Source organism: Phyllostomus discolor, chromosome 11 (genome assembly GCF_004126475.2).
Source record: "Phyllostomus discolor isolate MPI-MPIP mPhyDis1 chromosome 11, mPhyDis1.pri.v3, whole genome shotgun sequence".
In the NCBI taxonomy this organism is placed as follows: Eukaryota; Metazoa; Chordata; class Mammalia; order Chiroptera; family Phyllostomidae; genus Phyllostomus; species Phyllostomus discolor.
The window spans coordinates 4,142,714-4,166,067 of NC_040913.2; the positions used below are offsets into that span (position 1 = coordinate 4,142,714).

A 23,354-nucleotide genomic window follows, 5' to 3' on the forward strand; every position below is an offset into this window, starting at 1 on the left:
ATCTGGTCCAGCAGGAAACCATAAATGGCCACTGATCACGCTCCTAGCGCGAGGCACTACTTGGGGAAAAAGTACCATCTTCACTTTATGCTAAAATCAATCTGAAATGAATTAAAGACTCGTTTTAAAAACAGTAACCACCTCTCCTAATGAAATATAGATGAGCATCTAGTATTTTCTCTTATAAAAATATTGGGAAGCATTTTCTAAGCTAAAAAAGCAATATAAGAAAAACCACAAGGAAAAGGATAAAAACGAATGATTGCTTAAAAGTTTTAAAGCTCCCGTGTGTCAAACCCCTACATTAATTAAAAGGTAAAACCAACTGTAACAAAGTATTTGCATCGGATTGCAAGGGCCGCACACAACACGTGAGCTCACTGAATCAGTCAGGAGGACAGCAAGGGACTGACAGCGCCATTGGGCGAGGAACACAAACAGAAGTTCGAAAACGAGGGTTTTGCCCACGTGTCTCCTTGTGTTCCGTCCCGAATGTTCCTGGACCACTGTTAGTGCTGACGCTCCCCCTGGGCCGAGACTGCACACAGCCTCGGCCTTCCGGGGCCCTACCCTGGCTCCTGCCTGAGACGGCAGGTCCCACTGACGAGCGGCAGCTCCGGGGGTCCACAGAGGGTCCATACTGACGGTCACGGCTGGGCGGCCCGAGGGCTCCGTGGAGGAGGGGGTGGGCAGGAACTGAGGCCTCAGCCTCCTGCTAGCAGGACTTGGAGACAGAGCAGACCGAGGACCTGAAGATCGCCGCCTCTCCCGGGCCTTCATTCCTCCAGCCAGCAGCCATTTCTCACCGTCCAGGTGTCCTCACACCTGAGCCAGGGGCCGAGTCCGGGGGCCTCCCACCAGTCAGCCCTTACCGCTGGCGACGAAGAACAGACAGAAGGTGGGAAAAGGTGCCCGTGCCTCCCTCGTGCCATCCTTTCCCCCAGACCCCCCTGCAGGAGCCCGCAGGTGCCCCGAGGTCACGCTGACGGGGCCCCAGGTGCCTGAAAAGACCAGCGTGAGGTCACAGACACCGCACACGGCAGGGCAGACCTGCCACGGGAGGGGTTCCGGGAGTGAGCTGGAGGCTGGGGCTGGGGAGGGACTGTCATAAATGCCCCTCCCGGGGGACAGTAAGCTGGGTCCCAACCACGGATCCACCTGCACAGGGAACTACGAGGAACCAGCCATCACACCTCGTGGACAGCCTGGCACTGGGAGGGGATGCACCACCTGGCGAAAGAACTGAAGAGAACTTTCTGCTTCAAAAAGAAAACATAAATAAATACTTGGTTCTTTTCATCAGCCAGGGGATGGGGAAAAAAAAAGGTTCTTTCTCATCCAAGGGGGGAGATTTAGTATGTGCGCGCACACACCCCACGGCTCCATTCCCGACCCCTCTCAGGTGACAAGGAGGTGCCCCGCCCCCTCCCGGGCACACGGTGATGGCAGCAGTGCACCGGCATGGGGGGGGGGGGGGCTGGAGCACGGACAGCTGGGAGGAGCTCCACGGACCGGCTTGACACGCTGCACGGACACGAAGGGCTGGACGGGGCGACACAGTCCGTTCCCAGTTTGCCCGAAGAGCCGAACTCCCTGAGTCCGGCCGGCTCCCGTACCACCGGCCGACGGACCCCGAGAGCAGTGGCACGTCGGGTGCGGGCCCCCTTGTGACGTGAGGAATGGAGGGGTGTCCAAGAACACGTCAGGCCCCGAACTGAAAACCAGAACACAGCCCGGGAACAAAGGCACGTCGCCACGGAACATTGAATCCGCTCTCGGGAGACTGGTCTACTCGGTTTTTATTGGTGACGTTTCCTTCCAGGGGGCCGCTCAGCGAGGCGTCCCTCTTCTCCCCCTTGTCCCCCCCCCGCCCCCCAAAAGGAGAAACAGAAACCACCAGCGGCGATCCATCGTGGATAGGAGGCCCGAGCACCCCGCGGGGCTGGGCGGGAGCGCGGAGCGCTGCTCTGGGTGCGCGCACACCGGTGCACCGCCCACGTGCACCGCCCACGTGCACCGCCGGGCCCAGAAACACTCAGAACGGCCGCCCAAAGTGTGTTTATTAGGCAGCTTACGGCGCCGGGGGCTCCTCAGACGTGGCACAAAGGGACTTTATTTCGTTACAGACGGAAGAGAACAAGAGAGCACCGAGGGCAGCTCAGTACACATTCACACACGACCCGGGCGCCCTCGGGCACTTCCACAAACCCTGCATTCCACCCACCGACACAGAATCGGAAGGAATAGGCTCAGTGAACTCGAGACATCATCACGCGAAGAGTGCCTCCTGTGAGAAGCTCTCAGCTGACCTAGCAACAAAGAATCTTTGTAAATACACTCTCCTGGATTCAAGGTCATGTTCATGAAAGTAAAATCATCATTATCGTAGCCATCTGGGGAGGCCCCTGGCATCTCAGTAAGCTAGGAATCTATCTTGAGGGAGTTAACTCCATCAGCTCCCCCGCTTAATAAACACTATTCAGCAGCAGATGCAGACTGAAAAATAGGGGAGCCTATGTTAACCTTGGGGCGGGGCCTTCTCGTATTAGAAAAAGACACCCCAGAACCAGGAATATCTTGGCTTAGCTAATATTCTATTGGTTTTATCTTCTAATTACAGGCTGCTCAGACGGCCCTGCAGCAGATATACTGGTCATTAATATATAATCCTTTAAGCTCACTTAAAAATAAAAGCAGCCTGCTAACGAAGGTTAAATAGGAATTTCAATTCGCTAGAGATATTGTACTTCCAAATAAGAGCAATCTTATTATTAGCCCCTGCCACCACAGCTCAGGCCCCGGGACCAAGAATGCTCCGTGATTCACGGCTTTATTTGAAAACACACACAGTCCGATCCCTCCTATTCTGGACCTGCTGTGCTGATGCGGCGTAGCAAACGCCAAAAGGACCTATTACAGTGTTTAAAAATAGACCTCTCTTCTGGAAAGCACTGTTCCAAGAGCCTGCAGAGGCCAGCAAGGAGTAAGCAGCAAAGACAGATGGGACCCGGTGTGCAAGCAAATCCTCCAGGGGGCGCCCTAACAGAGACGGCCTCTCCCTTGCCTGGCATCCCTTCTGCCGGGCAGGCGGGCACCTTTGTCTCCAGCAGTGGGGCACCCGGCTGGCTGAGGGCAGAGGTGGGCGGCACCCCTCCCTGGGTGCCACTGGGGGAAACAGGCAGGAATCCCACTGAATGGCCAGCAAATCAGTCGTCCTCCCATGGGGTTTTTCAACTTGGTCAACTGTGCTTTTACTCAAGATTTGTATGGACCAAATTGGGCCGAAATGCTGGGTTTTTGTCTCCCCTGCAAGCGGCAAGGGGTCCCCTCTGCAGCTCAATTGCCCAGTCCCAAATTAGGCTGGATTCGACTTAAAACACCGCAGAGGAACGATTTTCATACCCCCCATGCTCCTGCTCTGGAAGCTTCTTGCACGCCACCCTGGCAGTGGGTCCCACCGGGCGGGACAGGAGGGACCCCCGGCACCGCGGGGATGAGGAAGCGTGAGGTAGGAACACGCTCTGTCGTCCTCGTTTTCCAGTGAGCTACCTAATGGGGGCAGCACCCTATCGGGCTTGTGCTTTTGGGAAGCCGGGTTTGTGAACGTCCGGCTCCCACCCGGGGCTGGCTACTGCAGGGCTGGCAGGGACCGGAGCTTGCGGGGCCAAGGCGCAGGCGCGGGGGGGGCGGGGCCAGAGGGAGGGCGGGGCGCGCAGGACGCTACGCGGACAGGGCGCTGCAGCGGTAGGTGACATAGATCAGCGCCACACAGAGCAGATGGACAAGAAAGAGGCTCAGAAGGTCCCTGGCGCGGAGGGCAGGAGTTGGTGGTGGGGGTGTCTCCCCGAGGGCCAGCAGGGTGTCAACGGTCTTTCGAACGTGGCGCAAGTCCAAGCGCAGGACGTCACCCGGAGAGCAGAGGTCGGCCTATTCCCAGGGCAGCCGTTAGGACAGAGAGAGACAGTGCACACCGTTAAAACCGTGCGGAGCAGCTGGGAAGCAGCACACACTTCTGGTTACTAGCAGAGGGCGAGGGCAGCCGCTCATCGCGAGCCGGTGAAACCTGTTCCGCCATCAAAGGTTTTTACACCTCATTCCAAAGTAACAATGGCAAGTAGCGTGCCCGACGCGTTTTGTGCGAACAGGACCAAGATCCTTCATCTCCAACCTCCCTAGGAAGGACCAGAATGTTCTGCAATTTACACATCATTCTGGCATTCAGCAGTTTCAATATTCAAGGGGTGCCGTGTGCCCACTGGTGGCACCAAATCAGTTTTTTTCACGTGGGACATTTAGGTCTTCAGCTTCCTAACAAAAACATATATATATATATATATATATATATATATATATATATATATATATATATATATATGTAAACTTGGGGGGGGGCATGCGGGCTCAGATCTCCACGCAGGTTTTGTCTACTTTAGAGTCACCATGCAAGGAGGCAGAGCTCTTATTTTATGAATTAAAAATGCAAAAACAAGAAGCTGGGTCTGTCGATTCCACCTTCAGATGCCCACTACCGCTGAGAAGCAAACAGATGCATGACAGTCTGACTTCCTGAGCCAGACACAGCAACAGCTTAAAATTCACACTGACCATAGTTGCTATGTCAGTATGAAGGAAGTTGTGGTTTTTGTCCAAACTAATCAAGGATGGAAGGTATCGGTGATATATTTCATACATGCAGCTTTATTTGTAAATTAGGCAAAGCATTTAAAATACAGATAATATGTATTTCATGACATATTTTGATACAATATTGCCCTGTGTTTCACCTTCACTACTAAGCAGATATAAATCACAGAGCAACTGGTAGAGATGTTTGTCTTGCTTGTATCTTCTGAGGCCTCAGGTTAGGAGGGATACTACAACATGACGGGGGCTGAAGGGCACTAAAGACATTCTCATCTTATTTTAATTTATGAAGGTAGCAACAAAAGATTTTTTAAGACAATAAATCACGTTCTATCTACCGAGACTGTGTCTCTTCCCAGTAGATGTGGAAGCACCAAGCTACCACTATTGTTTTCCCGAGCATTAAAACATCTACACACAGACTGGATTCCACTGGGACAAAGATGCTCGTCGAAGATGAACAGACGGAGAGGGCGCTAAGTGTCCTACTGCAACACACATTTTCTGTCGCAGCGTTGTGCCTAGCCAGTGAAATCCGAGCAAAGCAGACAGGAGACAAAAGGCATCCACGAAATAAAACGTGATTTCCACAAACGTGGTGTTTCCAGGTCAAAGGCAAATCCTTCTACGTCCAGCGCACGTTTCAATACCCCCCGCCCCACACCTCTGGAACTCGTATGGCCCGCCCCCAGCAGCCCCACCAGAGAGCCCGAGTCGGCTGCCTCTGCAGTGCCCCGTGTGCCCGTTCGGCAGGCGGGCAGGGCACCCCAGTTCTCAGTCAACGGTCAACTGCTCCGAGTTAGCCACTTCTCAGTCAACGGTTAACTGCTCCTAGTTAGCTAGTCCTCAGTTAATGCTTAACTGCTCCTAATTGGATAGTCCTCAGTTAATGCTTAACTGCTCCAGGTTAACTAGTTCTCAGCCAATGGTCAACTACTCCTAGTTAGCTAGTTCTGTCCATGTTTAACTGCTCCGAGTTAGCTAGTTCTCCGTCAACGGCTAACTGCTCCGAGGTCGCCAGCCCACAGCACAGGCGCGGCCACGGCACCCCAACCTCGCGCTCCCCTCCCCCTGCTCACAGATAGGTACGCAGCCCTCACTCTTCCTTCCGGTGAGGCTCACTCCATCTGCGTCCCTTTATGGGGGGACTGGCCCCCAACAGAAAACAAAAACCCCCAACCCAGGGAATGCGCAGCGGGAAGGGAAGGGACCGGCTGCAGTAACCCTGCGGAGTCGGTGACCCCCGTGCTGAAAGAGAGACCCTATCAGTGCGGTCTCCGGTCCGTTTTCAGTGAGCTCTCCCGGCATCCTCACCAGCAATCCACCGCCTCACTCCGAACCCCTCACGGTGGATGGAACAGGCCTGCGGCCACTCTCACCGGACCTCCCCGGAACCTGCCCCCAGCTTCGGTCTGCAGCGTCCACGGCTCCGACCTCGCCACCCCTGCCCCTGGGCTGAGACTCAAGGGTGTAGGTCCAGCCTCCCCCCTGCGTCGCCAAGAGCAGAGGCCTGGAGTTCCGTTACCTTCCTGCACTCCCCCACCTGCAAACCACCAGGACGCCCGCACCGTGGGACTCGGAACACAGTGCACGGTGTGCCCACCACCCAAAGTCAGACCCTCCCCCCCCACCAGACATCTGACCCCACTTACCCTTCACCCCACCCCCCTCCCTCCGGTCACCACCACACGGTTCTGTGTGTCTGCGGGTTGTCTTTCTTGTTTGTTCACTTTTTGCTTTCAGTTTCCTATCCCACACATGAGTGAAATCGTATGCTTCTTAGCTTTCTCTGACTTATTTCGCTCAGCAAGATAGGCTCGAGGTCCACCCACGCTGTCACCAACGGCGGCATTTCACCTTCTCTAACGGCTGAGCGGCGTCGACTGCATGTGCACCAGGGGACACTGGGGTCGCCTCCACGTCTCGGCCCCCGTGAACAAAGCCGCAATGAACACAGGGGTGCATGTGTCTTTGCAAATGAACGTTTTCCAGTGTTTCGGGTAGATGCCCAGAAGAGGGGTTTGCTGGGTCCTAGGGTAACTTTGTTCTTAACTGTTTGAGGCACCTCCGCCCCGGTTCCCGCAGTGGCTGCGCCAGTCTGGGTTCCCACCGCAGAAGAGGAGGCTCCCTTCCCCCGCCCCCACAGCCTCTCCCACACCTGCCACCCATTGTCTCGTTGATGACAGCCATTCTGACAGGCACGAGGTGGTGTCTCCGTGTAGTTCTGATGCGCATTTCCCTTATTTTCACGTATCTGTTGGCCATTTGTATGTCTTCTTTGGAGAATTGTCTGTTCAGGTTCTCTGCCCATTTTCTTCATTGGATCGTTCATTTGGTGTTGAGTTGTACGTGATCTTTACGTATATTTTTTACATTAACCCCTTGTGGGAGCTGTTGTTTGCAAGTATCTTCTTCCCTTTGGTTGGTTGCTTTTGTTTTGTTGGCTTTTTTTTCCCTGTGCAGAAGCTTTTTAGATTGATCTAGTCCCATTCATTTATTTTTGCCTTTACTTGCCTTGCTTTTGAGGCCAAATTCATAAAATCCTCTCTGAGACCAAGGTCCATACATTTAGTACCTATGTTTTCTTCTATGTGATTTGTTGTTTCAGGTCTTAGACTTAAGTCTTTGATCTATTTCAAGTTAATTTTTGCACATGGAGACAAACAGTAATGTAGCTTTGTTCTTTGCACGCGGCTTTCCAATTTTCCCAGCACCGTTTATTGAAGAGGCTTTTTCCCCCATTGTGTAGTTTTCATTCCTTTGTCGAAAATTAAACAATTTTAATACACATGTGAGTTTATTTCTGGGCTCTCAGTTCTGTTCCATTGGCATCAGTCTTTAACATGCCTGCAGGTGGAGAATCTCTTTGGCTAGCCTGGTGCTATGACTGTATTTTAGGTGTAAATGACCGATTGTAGCATGTCACATGTATACACTCAGAATGCCAACCCTCTTAACTATAGAGAGAAATGCAACTACCTGAGAGGGAGAGCGTCATTCCCCCTCCCCCAGCTCCGTATCACACTCCTAGTGGGAACATTTCCTTATTTCCAGTAACTTCCTCCTCCTCCACTCTGGGAGACAGGAAAGCAGGAAGTTTTGCCCACTGCCCCCCAGTCAGTAATTTCTAGTTTTCCACTAGAATATTCCTTCCTTTTTTTAACGTATCTTGTTAAAAAAGTTCCGCTGCTAACTAAAACTAACCAACAGAACTTTTTTCTGGTGGCAATGAGTTTAACGTGACTCTAGTCACCTGTAAATGCACCTGGACTACGCATCAGCAATACTATGTAAGTACATGGACACATATACACACACATATACACAAAGAAAACTGAAAAATCACCTCAAATCTTAAAAGCAATGTCAAAAGCAGCCTCAGTGGGATACTGGCACACAGCCATTTACTCCTTGTAATTCTTCTCGGGAATTACGGGATGCCCGTTAGTGCTAGAGGCATCGTTCGAAAATTGTAATAAGTTTTTCTCTGCACTTTTGTAATTTCCATTGGCCCACCTTAAAAGGAAATCAAAATTACCAGTCTTCACTCACAATGCATGATGAAGTACATTTCCATTTCAGTGTATATTGCCACGAGCCAAAAAATAGTCAATGAATTTAAAAATGTCACCAGGGGCTCAGTCGTAACTCACGGTGCTTTCCAGCACAGACGTGAATGATTCGCCATCTGACTTGGCACCCCAGTGTGAATTCATATGTGGGAAATCTTATTAGCCCGTGACAGAAGGAAATTATTTCAAAGCCATGTGTATAAGAATGTCACAAGTATTTGAAGCCAGGAATGTATATGAGACGTTAAAATATGCATACACTATACAGATACACAGATTAGCATTGTTGAAAGACATCTGAATTGGTCAGAGACATTTAGTCCATATATGACTATACTCTTTTTAGAAAATAATTTGTAAGCTTCCTTTTATTGCTATAACATCTGATTAATGATTTAATATTTTAATAATTATTTTCCTCAAGTAAGATAAGCCCATTACTAACCCACCACCAGACTAAAAATGAGGGAGATGAGGAAGGGGGAAGAGGAGGAAGAAAGGGGGGAGGAGAGGCGGGGGGGAAGGACGGAGGCGGGGAGGCAGGCAGACGAGCCTTTCTCAATGGCAGTAACTCACTCCTACCACAGAGTAAAGTGTAATTTCTTCCCACACCCAAAATCTCATGAAAATCTCTAGTTACCTTATCCCTGGAACATTAGAAAAGACAGAAGAAATGACAAGAAATAGAATTTCTGTCCATTTCTGTTTATCACAATGATTAAAAACTCCTCAACGTACCCCCAAATCAGAGGGGATTGCCTTCTGTCTCCCTGAGAAACCACCTTATTGTTACTAACAGCAAAGGCTGGGGCCTTGCCTACAGGGAAGAGGGGGGGCGGACCAGACTGGGGTGGGCTGTGGGGGCCTGCCCACCAGGCTACAGCAGCCTGAAGGTGGAAATGTACATGCAAACAGTTAACAAAACCACAAAGCAACACACACGCATTATTATTATTAACGATAATGATTAATAATAATACCATTCATGTTTTTAATGCGGATTAGCTTGATCCTTGTACCCAATATGCAACTACAGGAAATGAAAACCAACTAATCAGGTGTCAACTACAGCTGTGCCTCGCGTAAGAGCTTTAATGAGGAAAGCCATCCGTTCTGAGATTCTATTCCACAGGGCTGGCTGCAGGCTCCCTGAGGCCGGGGCACCCTCAGCTCTTGGAGGGGAAAATGCAGCTCAGTAAATGTTTTCTTTTGTCAGGTTTGGAATTACACGCTTATTCCAAAACCTTAAAGAAATTATATTCCCCTTTTCCTTAGAACTGACCATACCGCTTTAAGACACTTTTTTTTATTTCATTGCAATAGAGCAATTTAAACTAAAATTTTATACGACTTATTTAATATTATTCCTTTAGAAAGACTGAGGTGAAAGAGGATGTACAAAGTTGTACACCTATTCAGTAGGGTGCAGACACACGTTAAATAAAATCTTCACTGAACATGGCTATTTGAAGAAGTCTGACGTTACCTCTGGCACTCCTAGTTTTCGGCATGCTTCCAAAAAGTTTTCCACGTTTCTTCTGCATTTGGCCATGCTGAGCTTTGGCTGTAATGCAGAAATAATGAATTACTAAAAACATCATTTTAATAATACATTAAAATTTAAACTTTCTAAATGGTGCAAGCAATAGACGTTTTACTGAAGAAAAAATATACAAGCACATAAAAACTTATCCCTCCAGAAATATCCACCTAGAGGTAAAAGTTAGTATTATTCTGGGCTATATTTCTCCAGACATTGTATGCATACGTTTGTATCCACTCTATAAAACCCCGAAGATGCTCAACACCACCCCAAATACTGAGGTCAGCCCAGCAGGGTCCGTGCAAGTGGGTTTCCTGCTCCATGAAGACCACTTCCCACCCTGGGAACGCGAGGGAGGGCCCACACTAAGTCGCTGCCTACTTCCCCTTAGAGGAGTGCTTGCCGCAAACACAGGAGTTCAAAGAATCAGCGATTACACGCGTCACAGCAACCGGGAGAGCCCCGTGGTTAGTCACCAAACTGTCCACGACCGAGGAAGCCCACTTTAAGGGACTCTTCGCACACCGACTAAGTGACAGCGACTCTACTGCGCACTGCGTCCCTCAGCGTGGCGCGGTAAAAGGACACCACCGGTCTCGTGAATGAATGATGAGCAAGCTTAATGCTGGCAGTTGCCCGGGTACAAAGGCGCCCCCGTCCGCTCTTCTCAAGCGGTCACCACGCCTCAGGGTCTTCACCTGGTGCTGAGACGCACCTGTGACACCGAGAGACACCAAGCTCATGGTCACTCAGCTCGGGTCCAGTTTGAAATGCTGACAAGTTCAAGAAAAGTCAAGTATAGCGTGGCATCGGTCATATCTGGCAGTGGGGTGGGGGGAGCTGTTACTAGGAGGGGAAAGACAAGAACCCAAGTGCCAAGGAGACCAGGGAGCAGAGGCGACACCCACCAGGCCACCAGGGGCCTGGACTAGTCAAAGAGGCTTCAGGGTGCTTGCCGAAGAATTTTCGGCAAGTGGACGTTTAGCGACAGCCTGCATTTCTACAATGTGTTACATTCTAACATGTGTTACTGCATTATGTTACACTAAACACGGGTATTTCGGAAGAATTTTAGTGACATGGGAAAATACTTAGGTTTTAATAACACATTTTACAAACTCCTAATTAATAGATACGAGATGCTCACAATTGAAAACCAACTTAAACACAGACAGAATGCCGATGGTGTAGTAACTGAAATGTTAACGAACAGTGATTGTCTTCGGGCAGTGGGATAAGGAATGATTTTTTTTCCTTTCTGATTTCTGTATTTTCTGCCCAATAAGGCATTATTTCTCATTATATTTTCATATAAAAATTTACTTAAAGAAGAAAAAAGGTGAAAACCAAAGGACTTCAAACAAAATGTAGCATTTTTCCTGAAGAATAAATAAAATATACACATCTATACAGATACATGATTCATAGCGTCCTCTTACACCTTATAAAATAACCGTGCATTTAAATTGGAAGCTGGGGATTCGTAGCTTCTTCCTTATAATTTGGGGAACATTATCGCACGAGATTTCGGCACACAGCTCAGACGCCGGTACAGCAGTCTGCATCCCACCTGTAAAACACGCCAGGGAGCTGCACGGGGTTAGAGGACAAATGCCCGGCCGGACCTGAGGGAGGCAGCGAGAGGTGGACTGGAAGGAGAAGACAAGCTGATCTTCCTCCCTTTAAGTTTCCTAAAGCAAAAAGCGGTCAAACTTTCCAAAGGAAAAACGTGTTCCTTAGTATAAAAGGGAAGCTGGCCGCTGAAATGGGATCATCAGGTCAGGGGAGAAAAAAAAGAAATTAGGACCAACACCGCCAGGTGGGGGCGCCCTGGAGGCAGAGGAGGGGCGGGCAGGCCACCAGGCCGGCCCCTCGCATTTCCCATCCCGTCCAATCAGGAGCATGGTGCCTTGAGATCCGGGCTCTGAACGGTGCAACTCCGCTCTGTAAGCACCGCTGATAAGAACGGTTGCCTTCCTGCACCCATCCTCTGGGTGGCCTTATTTCATCCTCACAAGAACAGAACCAGGGTAAGGAGAAGCAGAGCGAGGTGAAGAGTGGTTCAATAACTCCCGAAGACACGCACTAGACTAGAAATTCTTGTCTTTTCTCTGTTTGTCTGAACCCTGCATAGACGTCAAAGACAAGTTCACCCCTGACTCCCCCACCCGCAGCCGCCTGACCATACAAGCCACTTCCTAACCCTCTTCCGAATGGTGACGTACAGGGGGAGGGGCCACAGGCCAGCTCAATGTCCCCTACAGCGGGGACAGGGTGTGTAGGACACCAAGGGGTCCCACTCACCCTCACACTCCCCATGCCCCCCGGGCCAGCAATGCACCTCTGAGCCCGGGAATGACCCAGGGAGTCGCTGGCTGAACCACTGGCTAATCAACCTCCGGGTTATTAATGCCCTTTTACACAGAACCCACACTTTTTCGGAGCTTTCCAATAAAACCCCCCATAATTAACCAAGGAAAGAGATCCTGTTTGGAAGAAAAGCTACCAACCAAAAAACAAATAGGCTTTCCCACAGCCTTCTCACCGTGTGAATAGCCCTTTGCGAGAAATGAGTCTTCGTGCCCCCGAAGTTTTAAAGTTAACCCAACCAGGGATCTCCTACATAGGATTTGCCTTGTGTATGACATAAATTCCTTTCTTGCATTTACATATTTAAATAGCCTCCCTTTTCACAGTGAAAACGTTGCTTCCTTTGTGGCAGGAAAATAAAGTAGAAAGTCTCACAAAGGGGCTTTCTACTCCTTGTAACACCTGCAAGTTTTGTCGGGACAAAAGCTGAGTAAAAGTTATTTTTAGGTAAGGAGCAGACTAATAGAGTTGCTAGGTAACGCTATCTCAAGGCCGAAATGCTGATCCTCATTCCGCTTCTGCCCCTGTATACTCCCTTGCTTTAGCAGAAAGACCCTCTCCCTTCTTTGCTCTGTAACAAGTATTTAAAGGAACTGCGATGAGCCTGGGTTGGGCTCAGAATTTGGGATTCTCCTCTGAGCCTCCCCGGGTAATAAAGTTTGTGCTTCATTATCTTCCCCTTGCGTGTGAGTGACATTTATGCAACACCTTCAGGTCCTTTCCTTTCTGCTCTCCGAGTGTTTGGGGGCCCGCCCAGCAGAGGGGATCTTGGGGAGCCCACTGGCCTTTTCAGCTAGCAATCCCGTCCCCAAGAGTCGGTTTCACGGGAACATTAGTTTACGCGGTGTCACTTACCACCGCTGGGGAGGGCACGTGGATGCTGGCGACGGATCGCGGGCGGATGTGGTTGACCAGGTGGCAGAGGACGACGCCGTCCAGGAGCGCGGCCCCCAGGTCCTCGTGCAGGCTGACCTTGAGTCTCATCTCGATGCTCTGTGGGGGGTCAGAAGGATGCTGTTTTCGACAAGGGGCCCCGCACACCGTCCTGCCCGGGCTGCGGAGGACTGTACCAGCTAGGCTTGTGTGAGTGCGCTCCAAGACGTGTGCACGCAACCATGGAACCGCCTCCATCACGTGCACTAGCAACAGTGGAACCTTCGCCTCCGTCACGTGCGCACGCAACAGTGGAACCTTCACCTCCGTCACGTGCGCACACCACGTTGGAACCGCCTCTGTCGTGTACACACGCAACCATGGAACCGCCTCCATCACGTGCACTAGCAACAATGGAACCGCCTCCGTCATGTGCGCACGCAACAGTGGAACCGCCCCGTCACGTGCACATGCAGCATAGGAACGGCCTCCGCCACGTGCGCACGCAACAGTGGAACCGCCTCCATCACATGCGCACACAATAGTGGAATCGCCTCCGTCACGTGCGCACGCAACAGTGGAACCGCCTCCGTCACGTGCGCACGCAACAGTGGAATCGCCTGGCGGCTGGAGTCCCAGAACGCGTCCCCACTGCGCAGCCGCGCGTGACTGTGTTCGAGAGGCTGGCTATTCGAAAGCAGCTGAAATGGGGCGGGAAGGCTGGGGAAGCCAAAACGTTGGCAGTGGCTGTCTCTGAGCGGCGGGATAAAAAATGATTCATCTTCCTACTTCATTCCTCTATCTTCTCTTTTCCTCCAATCAGGACTATTGCCTGGTTTATTTTCCATTAGAAATGTATTTTAAAAAAGGAAAAAGGTAGCCACCCAGGATTTCTAAAAGAATGTAGCGTTTTTCCCCGAATTAATAAAATCCACAAAGGTGAACAGGTACATGACTCACAATGTCCTCTTACACCTTATAAATTAATTGTGTATTCAAATTGGAGGCCAAGGGGTCAGAGTTTTTCTTTTGTAATTTGGGGAAAATGAAGAAAGGAGAATTTGGTACACAGCTCCAACACCATGGTGCTACTCCAACACCATGAGAGTGGCCGGCATCCCGTCCGTACAAAATACTGGAGGGTTCGCACTGGATTACAGGGTAAAATTCACTGCCCGACCCAAGGCAGCGAGGGGCAGATTTAAAAATGAGGACAAACTGTTCTTTCCCCTCCCTGTGTTTTTAGGCAAAAAAGTGGTCCAACAGTAGCCACGGTCCCTGTCATGATGGAGCTTAAAATCCTCAGTGTCATCCAAGCAAGAAATTTCATTTTCGATGGGAACTCAAATAGTTTGGTAAGTGACTGATTAAAAAGTTCCCGCCAGTCTGGCATAAATATAACCATCTTTGAATGGAACACTGTTATTAAGTAAATGAATAATGGTGCGCTATTATAAGTGTGCCTGAATTGAAATAATGCTAGCTTTATACATACACACACACCCACACATATATGCATTAAGTAGTTCTACTTACATTATCTCATGTATTACTCACAAAACCACACTGAGGGAGATTGGAACTAGGTTTTTTTTGTTTTAAATACTTGAACAAACTGGCACTCAGGAATGTGCAGTGACCTGTCCATTATCAAACGGTGAGTAGGCAACCTGGCTGGATTGGAAACCCAGTGTAGCTGCTGTGCCTCAAAGCCTAGTTTGTAAAAATAGAGTCGACCCTTGGCCAGCACAGCTTTGAATGGCATGGACCCCCTTGTACATGTGTTTTTTTTTCCTGGTAAATACATACAGTTCTGTAAGTGTATTTTCTTTAGTTTGTAGTGAGAACACAGCACATAACACACCTAACAGACTAAATGCATGTTAATCAACTGTTGATGTTATCCGCAATGCTTCTTTCTGGCCAACAAGCTGTAAGTAGCTACATTTTTTTTTTGGAGAGTCAAAAGTTGCCCTCAGATTTTGGCCTGCTGTGGGCGAGGGAAAAGTGCAGCGGGGCGGGGGGTGGGGGGGGGCAGTGCTGATGGCCCCCCAACCACCGGGCTGTCCAGAGCCAACCCCACAGAATGCTGCTTCGGTCCTGGACATTTTCATTCAGGGATGTAACATTTCCTGGGTACCTCACGGAGTTGTTCCACCAGTTCCTTTTCTTCTCGCATTTGCTCCATCTTCCTCCGAATTGTAAACTGTGGGTCTATAGACTCCAAATTCCTCTGAGGTCTCATAAACACTGCAACAGAGAGCGGGAAAGGCCTTTACGGAGTGCCCGGCTGAGGCTGCCATAACACTACTCAGGTTCAGATGAAACCGAGGGTTTCTCCCTTCATCCCCAATCACCCACGGACCCCGCACCGAAACACGGGGAAGTGTGACCTCGCATGAAAGCGTGACTCAAACATTCCAAAGAAGCCTGCATGTTATAATCATACTGGGTTGTGTGGACTAGCACAAGCTGTGTTTTTGGTGACAATAAACTGAATCCAGGACAAGTTTGCATCATCCTTGCAACCATCCCAGGCCACCTCTTGGGACAGGGTCCTTCCTCTCCCCTTTCTGCAATGCATTCATTCTAACTTTTCGTCTATGCCCGAGGTGTCACGGTCTATTCATTCAACTCAGACAATCTGCTTCCAGTGAGAAGTCCCTGGAGCGGCTTTACCTGTGTAACATAGGCACAGGTTAATGTCTGTTGGCTGCAAGTTTTCGGAAGCTTAGGCTAAGAACTGCTGATCCACAGGGTTACACGGCTGCCTGCGGAGTGGGAAAACTGCCTTCCGCCACGTCACCGGCAGCGTAGCCAGAACGTCAGCTCTCCAGAGAGGACCAGAGACTCCTTTTGGAGAACTTGGCAAGATGAGAGGCATTTGAGGAGACTGTCCTTGGCTTCAGGCCCTTAAAATTACAACCTCCAAGAATAGCCGCTACCGGCCGCGCTCCCTCTGAAAGGACGTGCGCCTCCGGTTGCAGGAGGAGGGGACGCGCTGGACCTCAGAGGGACAGCTTTTAAAGTCTAGTCAAGAGCGTGAAAAAAAAAATCCTACACAGAGCAGAGTGATTGTAACGAGTGTTTCTGATCAGCTTTTATTATGACACGAAGCCCAGGGGGCAGATTTAAACTGGAGTTTCTTCCTCCCTTGAGACTTTTTATCCTGTTAAGACCAAAAGCTTTCCTCCCACACAGGAGGCGGCAAAGCGCTGGTGAGAGCTGTGTGTGGCTCCTGTGTGTGTGTGTGTGTGTGTGTGTGTGTGGAGGTGGGGAGGCGACCCCTTCAGAAAATTTTGGGCAGAGAACCCCAATTTTAAAAATCAAGAGGAGGCAGAGGGCTGCGCTGGCACGGTGCAGTGCGAGAAAGCTCCTCCACCACCACGTAGATCCTGCAGAATAAGAAGGTTGTGGAACTTTTCTTCTACTTCGACAAACATTTCCTATGGGCCACTTGAAGAGCTATTTTGACTTACTAGTATTTTTAGGTTAAATATGGCTTACAAATATATGACTTCAAATAAAAAAAAACTTGCGACAACTCCATAAAACCACGTCCTCCGTGCTCACCCAGCTGTGCCGTTTTAATCCCAGCTCGCCCCTCCGGGCCAAACCGCTGTGAGGAATGACCTGCGCTGCGTGTCCATGTCTCCGCTTCCTTTAGAAACCAGCTCTAGGCCACGTGAATCAGCATTCCGACGCTCGACGGGAGACTGAACGTGGACACGGCTGGACACGCCCTGGACTGGGAGTTCATGGGGGAGGGGGGTGCTCTAAAGCACGTGGTTTCTTCTGGAACCCTGGGGGGCAGTCAGCCTGGGGCCTGGGCCTCCGCCTCCGGGCACCCAGGAAAGCCACGGGGAAAAAGATCCAAAGGCACGTCCCCAAAGGGCTGCCACCAAGGCCTGCGAAGTCAGGCCAAACCCCACAGGAAGTGAGGCCAGTTATTTAGAAAGCACAGGCGAGACCCGCAAAGGAAGAAGAAGGGCGGAGCGACCCTGCAGGGAGAAGTGAGCAGCTCACAGGGCACACGGGAATGAAGGAAAATCTGACCACATGGGAAATCCACAAGAAACTGTAAGTGTATCAAACTTGCCTGGACACCATATGCAACCTCCCCCCCAAAATTTACCCATTTAGGCACACTGACCAGAGGGTATATATGTTAAAATGCAAAATCTAGAAATAATACACACCCCACAAAGAGAAGAAGTCAACCAAATTTGCCTAAAAAGCCAAGAAATACAGACAGAACTGAGTAGTACACAAAGTAGCCAGCAAGGGGCGCTCCGATACTATTTAAACACAGCTAATGTTTTCTTTGGAGGATTTATTTTCCTTTGCCTTTTTTTTTTTTCTGGGGGCAATCTTATCTAATACTGCATGTTTAATATTTTCAATATGTTTTTACTGGCAGACTTCATTCTGAATACAAAAACGATCAGGAAGTTCAATTAAGCGGGAGCTTTTGCTTAAAAACACACAATTCAAGTCAGAGCCCTGTGTGAAGTGCGGAGATAATGCCTGGACCCCTGGATTTTAATTTCCTGGTGTCACGTCTCATCATAAATTGCTGCGTCTTAAAAAAAGACAAAATGCATGCCTGGGTATTGGCTCTAATCGTGTTAATTAATCACCACGTGTTAAAACACGCTTGAACTGTGGTTTTTTAAGTGAACATTTCAAGTGTACATAAAAGGGTTGGAAGCCATGGCTATACAGCTACTAGTTCTTGAAATGGATTCATTACTGTGGAATCGATGAGTCTTCAGGCTAATGATAAACCTAGAGAGCATGTAATTGCAGGCTTATTCTGCTGGGTTTTGTTATGACAGGACGATCTGAATGGGGGCCAGAGGGTGGGTGGCTCTGATTATTCACCTGCAGTTTCTCCCCTTCACGTCCTATTTAAGTAGTAAATGCAGTGATGGGCCTGGGACGAAGACTCAGGAAAGTGCTCCCGGGAGAATTATTCTGGTTTTCCCTGATCTCCTGTCACTAAGTGTCATAAAAAAGTTCCCTTACTTAATCCAGGGGAGTCAAGTTTGAACTGGAGGCAACAAGACAGTAGGAAGGGCCATAATATCGCTGTTTTTCAAATCAAAAGCCACCCTGGCGGTGTGAGTGTCAGTAAGAGGAGAAAAGAGGGGTGAGAGAGCAGAGTGAGTGTGTGCACGAATGAGCATGTGCATGAGTGTGTGCATGAGTGAGTGTGTGTACGAGTGAGTGTGTGTACGAGTGTGTGTGTACACATATACATCTAAGGGGTGGGATGGGACGAGGAGGTGGGCAGGTGATTTACGATGCAGAAAAAAGATCAGTTCTGTGGAACTGATCAAAGACTGTCTGTCAAATAGCATCCAAAGAATGCGAAGATGCTCTGCTCTTACGTGTAAGTTACTCGGCAGGAGAGACACGTTTCTAAGCGAAGGCCCTGCAGGGAGTGTGGCTGTGCTTGGGCAGGGTGTCGGCCTCATCCTGGCAGGCACGGGACACACCCCACCGGTTTTCTGCCGCACCCCCCACCCGCCACCTTCCTCCTCGTCCCGGACCCGGGAGTGGGCTGCTTCCAGAAACGCACCCAACGTGTCTCTCTCTCCCCTGGGACGCACCACTCTCTCACTGTGTGGGTCCGCTTCTCTCCACCAGACGCCGTGAGAGTCTGCGTCTGCCCCCAGTCTGCACCTCTCCCCCGCCCCACAGAGCAGGTGTTGGCTGAGTAAGTGAAACAAGCGTTTCAAAAACTCCCTCTCTGCTGAGATTACCCTACTCCGATGAGGTCATCTGAGTTTTTCCTCTCGTGGAAAACCTCCTAAAACTTAAGTTTCCAGGTCTGAACACATTCGACTCTGAAATGCATGATCCATAAAAGCAGAGATCTCTGTGTTTTCCGGAGTTGTATCCATGGTAACAAGCATCATGCGTAGCGTGCAGTAACACTCAATAGACATTTAAGAATGTGAACAAGAAACCGTTTCTCTAAGGGTAGTAAGCGATCTTTTAGTTAAGCCAAAAAAAAAAAGCACGCTACTGTAAAAGTTGCCTGGGGTGATAAATATTACACAAAATGTACTCTTCATAGAGCAATCATCATCAGCCTGCATCATTCACCTTTATTACCTAAATTTAACGCAAGAAGATTTCTTCGTGGTGGACACATGAGGTTTAGAAATTAGCTCTCAGTTTCTCCGTGGAAGTTAAGAACCTGGACCGGGTGTGCTGCTTAAGGTAACCAAATTCAAGGGCAGACATACGGTGGCTTTGAAAAAGACACCCTGAGCTGTAGACCCGAGCTAACGTGAGTGAGCGATCTAACTAGTGCCTCCCTTCACTCCCTTGCGGTGCTTCAGAACCAACGAGAGGGAGCATCCGACCTCAAAATGCTCACACTGACCCTCCACGGTCTTGGGCAGTTTCCTCAACCCGGGCCCCTTCTCCCACGTGGACGCCACAGAAAGACCAGTGACGAAGTAACCAGCGCGCAGACTCCAGGTGACCCCGAGCGAGTCAGCACTCCGAGTGCGGGGCACCGGCCGCTGCGGCTGTGAAACGCCCAGGTGACTCTGACACGCACCAAGGCCAAGCACCACCGAAACGCCTCGCACCGCCCCAGTTCCCTCGTTTTCAGAGTGAGTGCAAGATTGTGGTACAATGTCCGGGAGGCTGTGTGTACCCCAGCCTCAAGACGGATAGTTGTGTTCACTCATTCTCCAGCGGTCATTCAAGATCAAGTTAAAATAAGTGCACGTCAGCGCCCACCAACTCACTCACTGCCGATGAGAAAGGGCAAACGACTCCAAGGAAGATGGGGTGGGTTTTAACTTCGGAGCCAAGGGGCGAGAGAGAGAAAGACGAGGAGGGCGCGAGACAGAATGGAAGTGAAGTGTGCACGTTACGAGCAGCTGGGACGGAGGGGAGGGAAGCCGCCCGGGTCTCCGAGGTGGATGGACCTGTGTGTGGACAGACCTACAGACGGACGCAACCTCCACATCCCCCCTGTCTATCTCGGGAGGCAGAGCTTTGGAGACGGTGGGAATTCAAGCTCCCAGGGACCCTGCTAGCCTGTTTGTCATTTTTAATTTTTCTTTCTTTCTTTTCTTTCTTTTTTTTTTGGAGAATTTGTTCTAGAGAAAAGGGAGGGGGGATTTCAAATGAGATATTTTTGGAGTGCAATGCAGGAAAGCAATAGCGACTGCTTTACATAAGAGTCTAAATGGTACTTAAATCTTGACATGTAAATGAAAGGGGAATTTTCACGCAAAGCAAGACAGTGGCTAACTGTGCCCAAAATAATAACTAAACAAACTGCGGGCTGAGCTGCAAACAGGATGCCATTGTTGTGTTTGCAAAGGTTGAGAGGGCTGCCAGCAGTAAGTCATGGAGAAAATATGAGGAAACCCAACCACCGTGAACTCGGCTTTGAAATGCCGAGAGAGGCCACCGAACAGGAGATCCCACTGAACAGGAACCTGTGAGAACAGCGTGAAAAGGCGGCCGTTTTCTCCTTGCGACCTTACGGGTGGACCCGCGTGAAGAAGGCAGCTTCCTGAATCCTAAAAATGTCATGGACAATGCCTTCGTATGGAAAGGCAAAGTCCGTCACAAAGAGAACAGAGATACTGAAAGGTCAGGTCTGGGGACCTGGACAAGTATTTCGTAAAGAAGATTTCTGCACAGAAAATTATCTGATGCCCAGGGCATACTGCAGACACACTGTGCGCAGGAATCGGTGACAGCCACCAGACACCTGCCGTGGCTGACCGAGCCACGTACATGTGGAAAGCAGGCCCCTTGTAATCACCGTGGCACAGCACCGTAGCCACGCGTGAGTTGACATTTTCATTCACACAACAAGTACCGAGTAAGCATCGCAGGGTTACTGTTTTCAGAAAGATTTCCACCGAGACTGTTCTCCGTGAATTCTCAGGGCTGTTAATGAAAAAAAGAGGCGGTCTGCCTTCCTAATGGGACAGAGTCCTCGGAGAGCAACTGGACACGGCAGGCAGGTGTGGTGGGCAGCGGGGATCCCCGGGCGGGGCTCCCCTCCATCTCTGCCTAGCACCCTGGCTGGACAGGCCGCCTCACCTCTGGGGTTCAGTTGGCTCATCCCAAGGAGAGAGGGTACGAGGGCGGTCTACTGTTACAGAGAAGGCGTCCAGACCTGCTCCAGCTTAAAAAACAAGAAAAACGACCAAAAAAGTCCTTTGGTTTCACACATCACTCCCAAGGAAATACCAAATCACACATAAATCTTTCATTCTAGGCTTCAGTTCCTTTAAACAACATCAGACCCATACATGTTTTTCTGAGAACATCCTGAAAATGTGTTTTCTGAAAAACAAAAATGTCCCTCCTTTTTTATTTTTAAGTAAAGGAACAGTTTATCAAGAGAGCCTTCACTGAACCCTCCTTCACTTCCAGCATTTAAAACAGAATCGTATGTGGAGGGACTTCTGCATTATTGCTGTTGTTTACTCCTTTTCAGTTAACAATTCAGAAAGATATGAGACAATAAAATCCCTGTTACAGCTGACCTGCCAGGATATAGGCACAGCCTCCCAGAGAAGAAAACTGGGAACGCAGTTGTGGTTGAATTTTGACCAGAGATCACAGCAAATGTTTTAAGTAGATATTTTCTATGTCTTACACAGAACACACTTAAATTTTTTTAAAAAGCTATCATGGGGGAACAGATCTTCCCACTGTGTTGGCTTTGTGGTGACTGCTCACACCTCCCTCCTCTTCCCTGTACACTGCTAATGCACACCACAATGCTCTCAACTACATGCGGTGTGTAACTCTAAATAATTCATTTCTTTTACTTTCATCTCCTGAGCTATTTAAAATATTTAATGACGTGGGAAGGTACCAACATTAATCCCAGCCAGGTGTCCTCGATTGTCATTTGCCCATTTGATTCTCAGGCCAAGTTCCCATTCTTGGCTATTCCACAGATGAGCTTACACTCAAAAAGGTAGAAGGTATTGGAAGTCAGGATCTGTGGATAATTTGCAAAGCCACACGGAAAAAGGAGGAAGGCAAGTGATTTCGTTTTTAGAAGTTTCTCAATGGTAACATGATTTTCAGCATACCACCCCAGAGTCGGCCACAGCCACAGCACGCGCCTCTGAACTACCCGGAGCATCTCCCACGTGGTAAACGCAGGTAAGACCAAACTCTCAGAGCTTGTAGTTCAGATGCAGGAGCAAGCAGAAATAAGCCAAATGCGCAAACTCCAGGTTTTTTGTGAGCAAGGAAACAAGCCAAAAACAAAACCAAACCAAAACAAAAACCCAAGCCGAGAAACTAAAGGGGACATGACTGTCAAGCTCTCCCCCGGTTCAGAACCCTCTGGGTAAGTAAAGGCAGCCTGACACCTGCCGGCGCAGAACACGTGCCCTTTCCCGGCCACCCCTCCCCGGGGCTGCTCTGCATCTGGCTCTTTGCTCGCGCATGCGCGGGAAATCCAGCTCTACCTTCAGCGGCGCAGCAACGCACGTGCCGGCACACCCATCGGCTCATTCATAAGCACGTTGAAGGAAAGGAACAAAGCCACCTACCATTGTCACTGTCCCCTGCAGGTGGAACGCTGTAGCTAGAGCGGTCCCACGTCTGTGCCTGCGTGAGTTTGTTGAAGGAGATAGGGAGAGTGAGGCCTAGGCCGGCGGGAGGGGCGGCAGCGCCGGTCCGCGTGCGCGGCCCCAGGACCGGGACAGACCGAAGGGCGGCGGCGTTTCCCAGACGGCACAGGGGTTGTATGGAAATGAGGCGGGTTTCACAGGGTGGGGGTTTGAGTTCGAATGGACAACAAGAGGAATGACAGATGGCGCGTGGAATAAAAAGAATGATAAAAACTGAGGGTTAGTACTTATCAGTCATATACTTTGCATGCAGTTAATATTGTTAATCTTATTAGCAGTGCCCCAAGCCCACCGTGCATCACGGTAGCAGAAAGGAGTATCCACAGATTACAGATAAAAAGCGAAAGACCTTAGCCCTGGCTGGCGTAGCTCAGTGGATTGAGCGCGGGCTGGGAACCAAAGTGTCCCAGGTTCGATTCCCAGCCAGGGTACATTCCTGGGTTGCAGGCCATAACCCCCAGCAACCGCACATTGATGTTTCTCTCTCTCTCTCTCTCTCCCTCCCTCCCTTCCTTCCCTCTCTAAAAATAAATAAATAAAATCTTTAAAAAAAAAAGCGAAAGACCCACCAGACACCTTTTTCAAAGTCCTTCTAAATAACCACATTAGCAAATACAATTCACACAAACCATTTGGTTACAGAGTCCAAGCTTAATCTACATCGCTATATCCACTATTTAAAACTATTACAGAACTGGTGTTCACTGT

The 23,354-nt window shown here is 49.7% G+C and overlaps 1 protein-coding gene across 1 annotated transcript in view; it reads right to left on the bottom strand.

The window, feature by feature from the left end:
* Nucleotides 1-2,097: 2,097 nt before the first annotated feature.
* LRCH1 (leucine rich repeats and calponin homology domain containing 1) overlaps nt 2,098-23,354 on the bottom strand; it is a 147,685-nt gene continuing 126,428 nt past the window's right edge. The window contains exons 19-20 of the mRNA XM_036011677.1: nt 9,703-9,780; nt 2,098-3,927 (exon numbers count right to left, since the gene is read on the bottom strand). Coding sequence (XP_035867570.1) covers nt 3,721-3,927; nt 9,703-9,780 — 285 coding nt within the window. The 3' untranslated portion in view covers nt 2,098-3,720. The remainder of the gene's footprint in view (nt 3,928-9,702; nt 9,781-23,354) is intronic.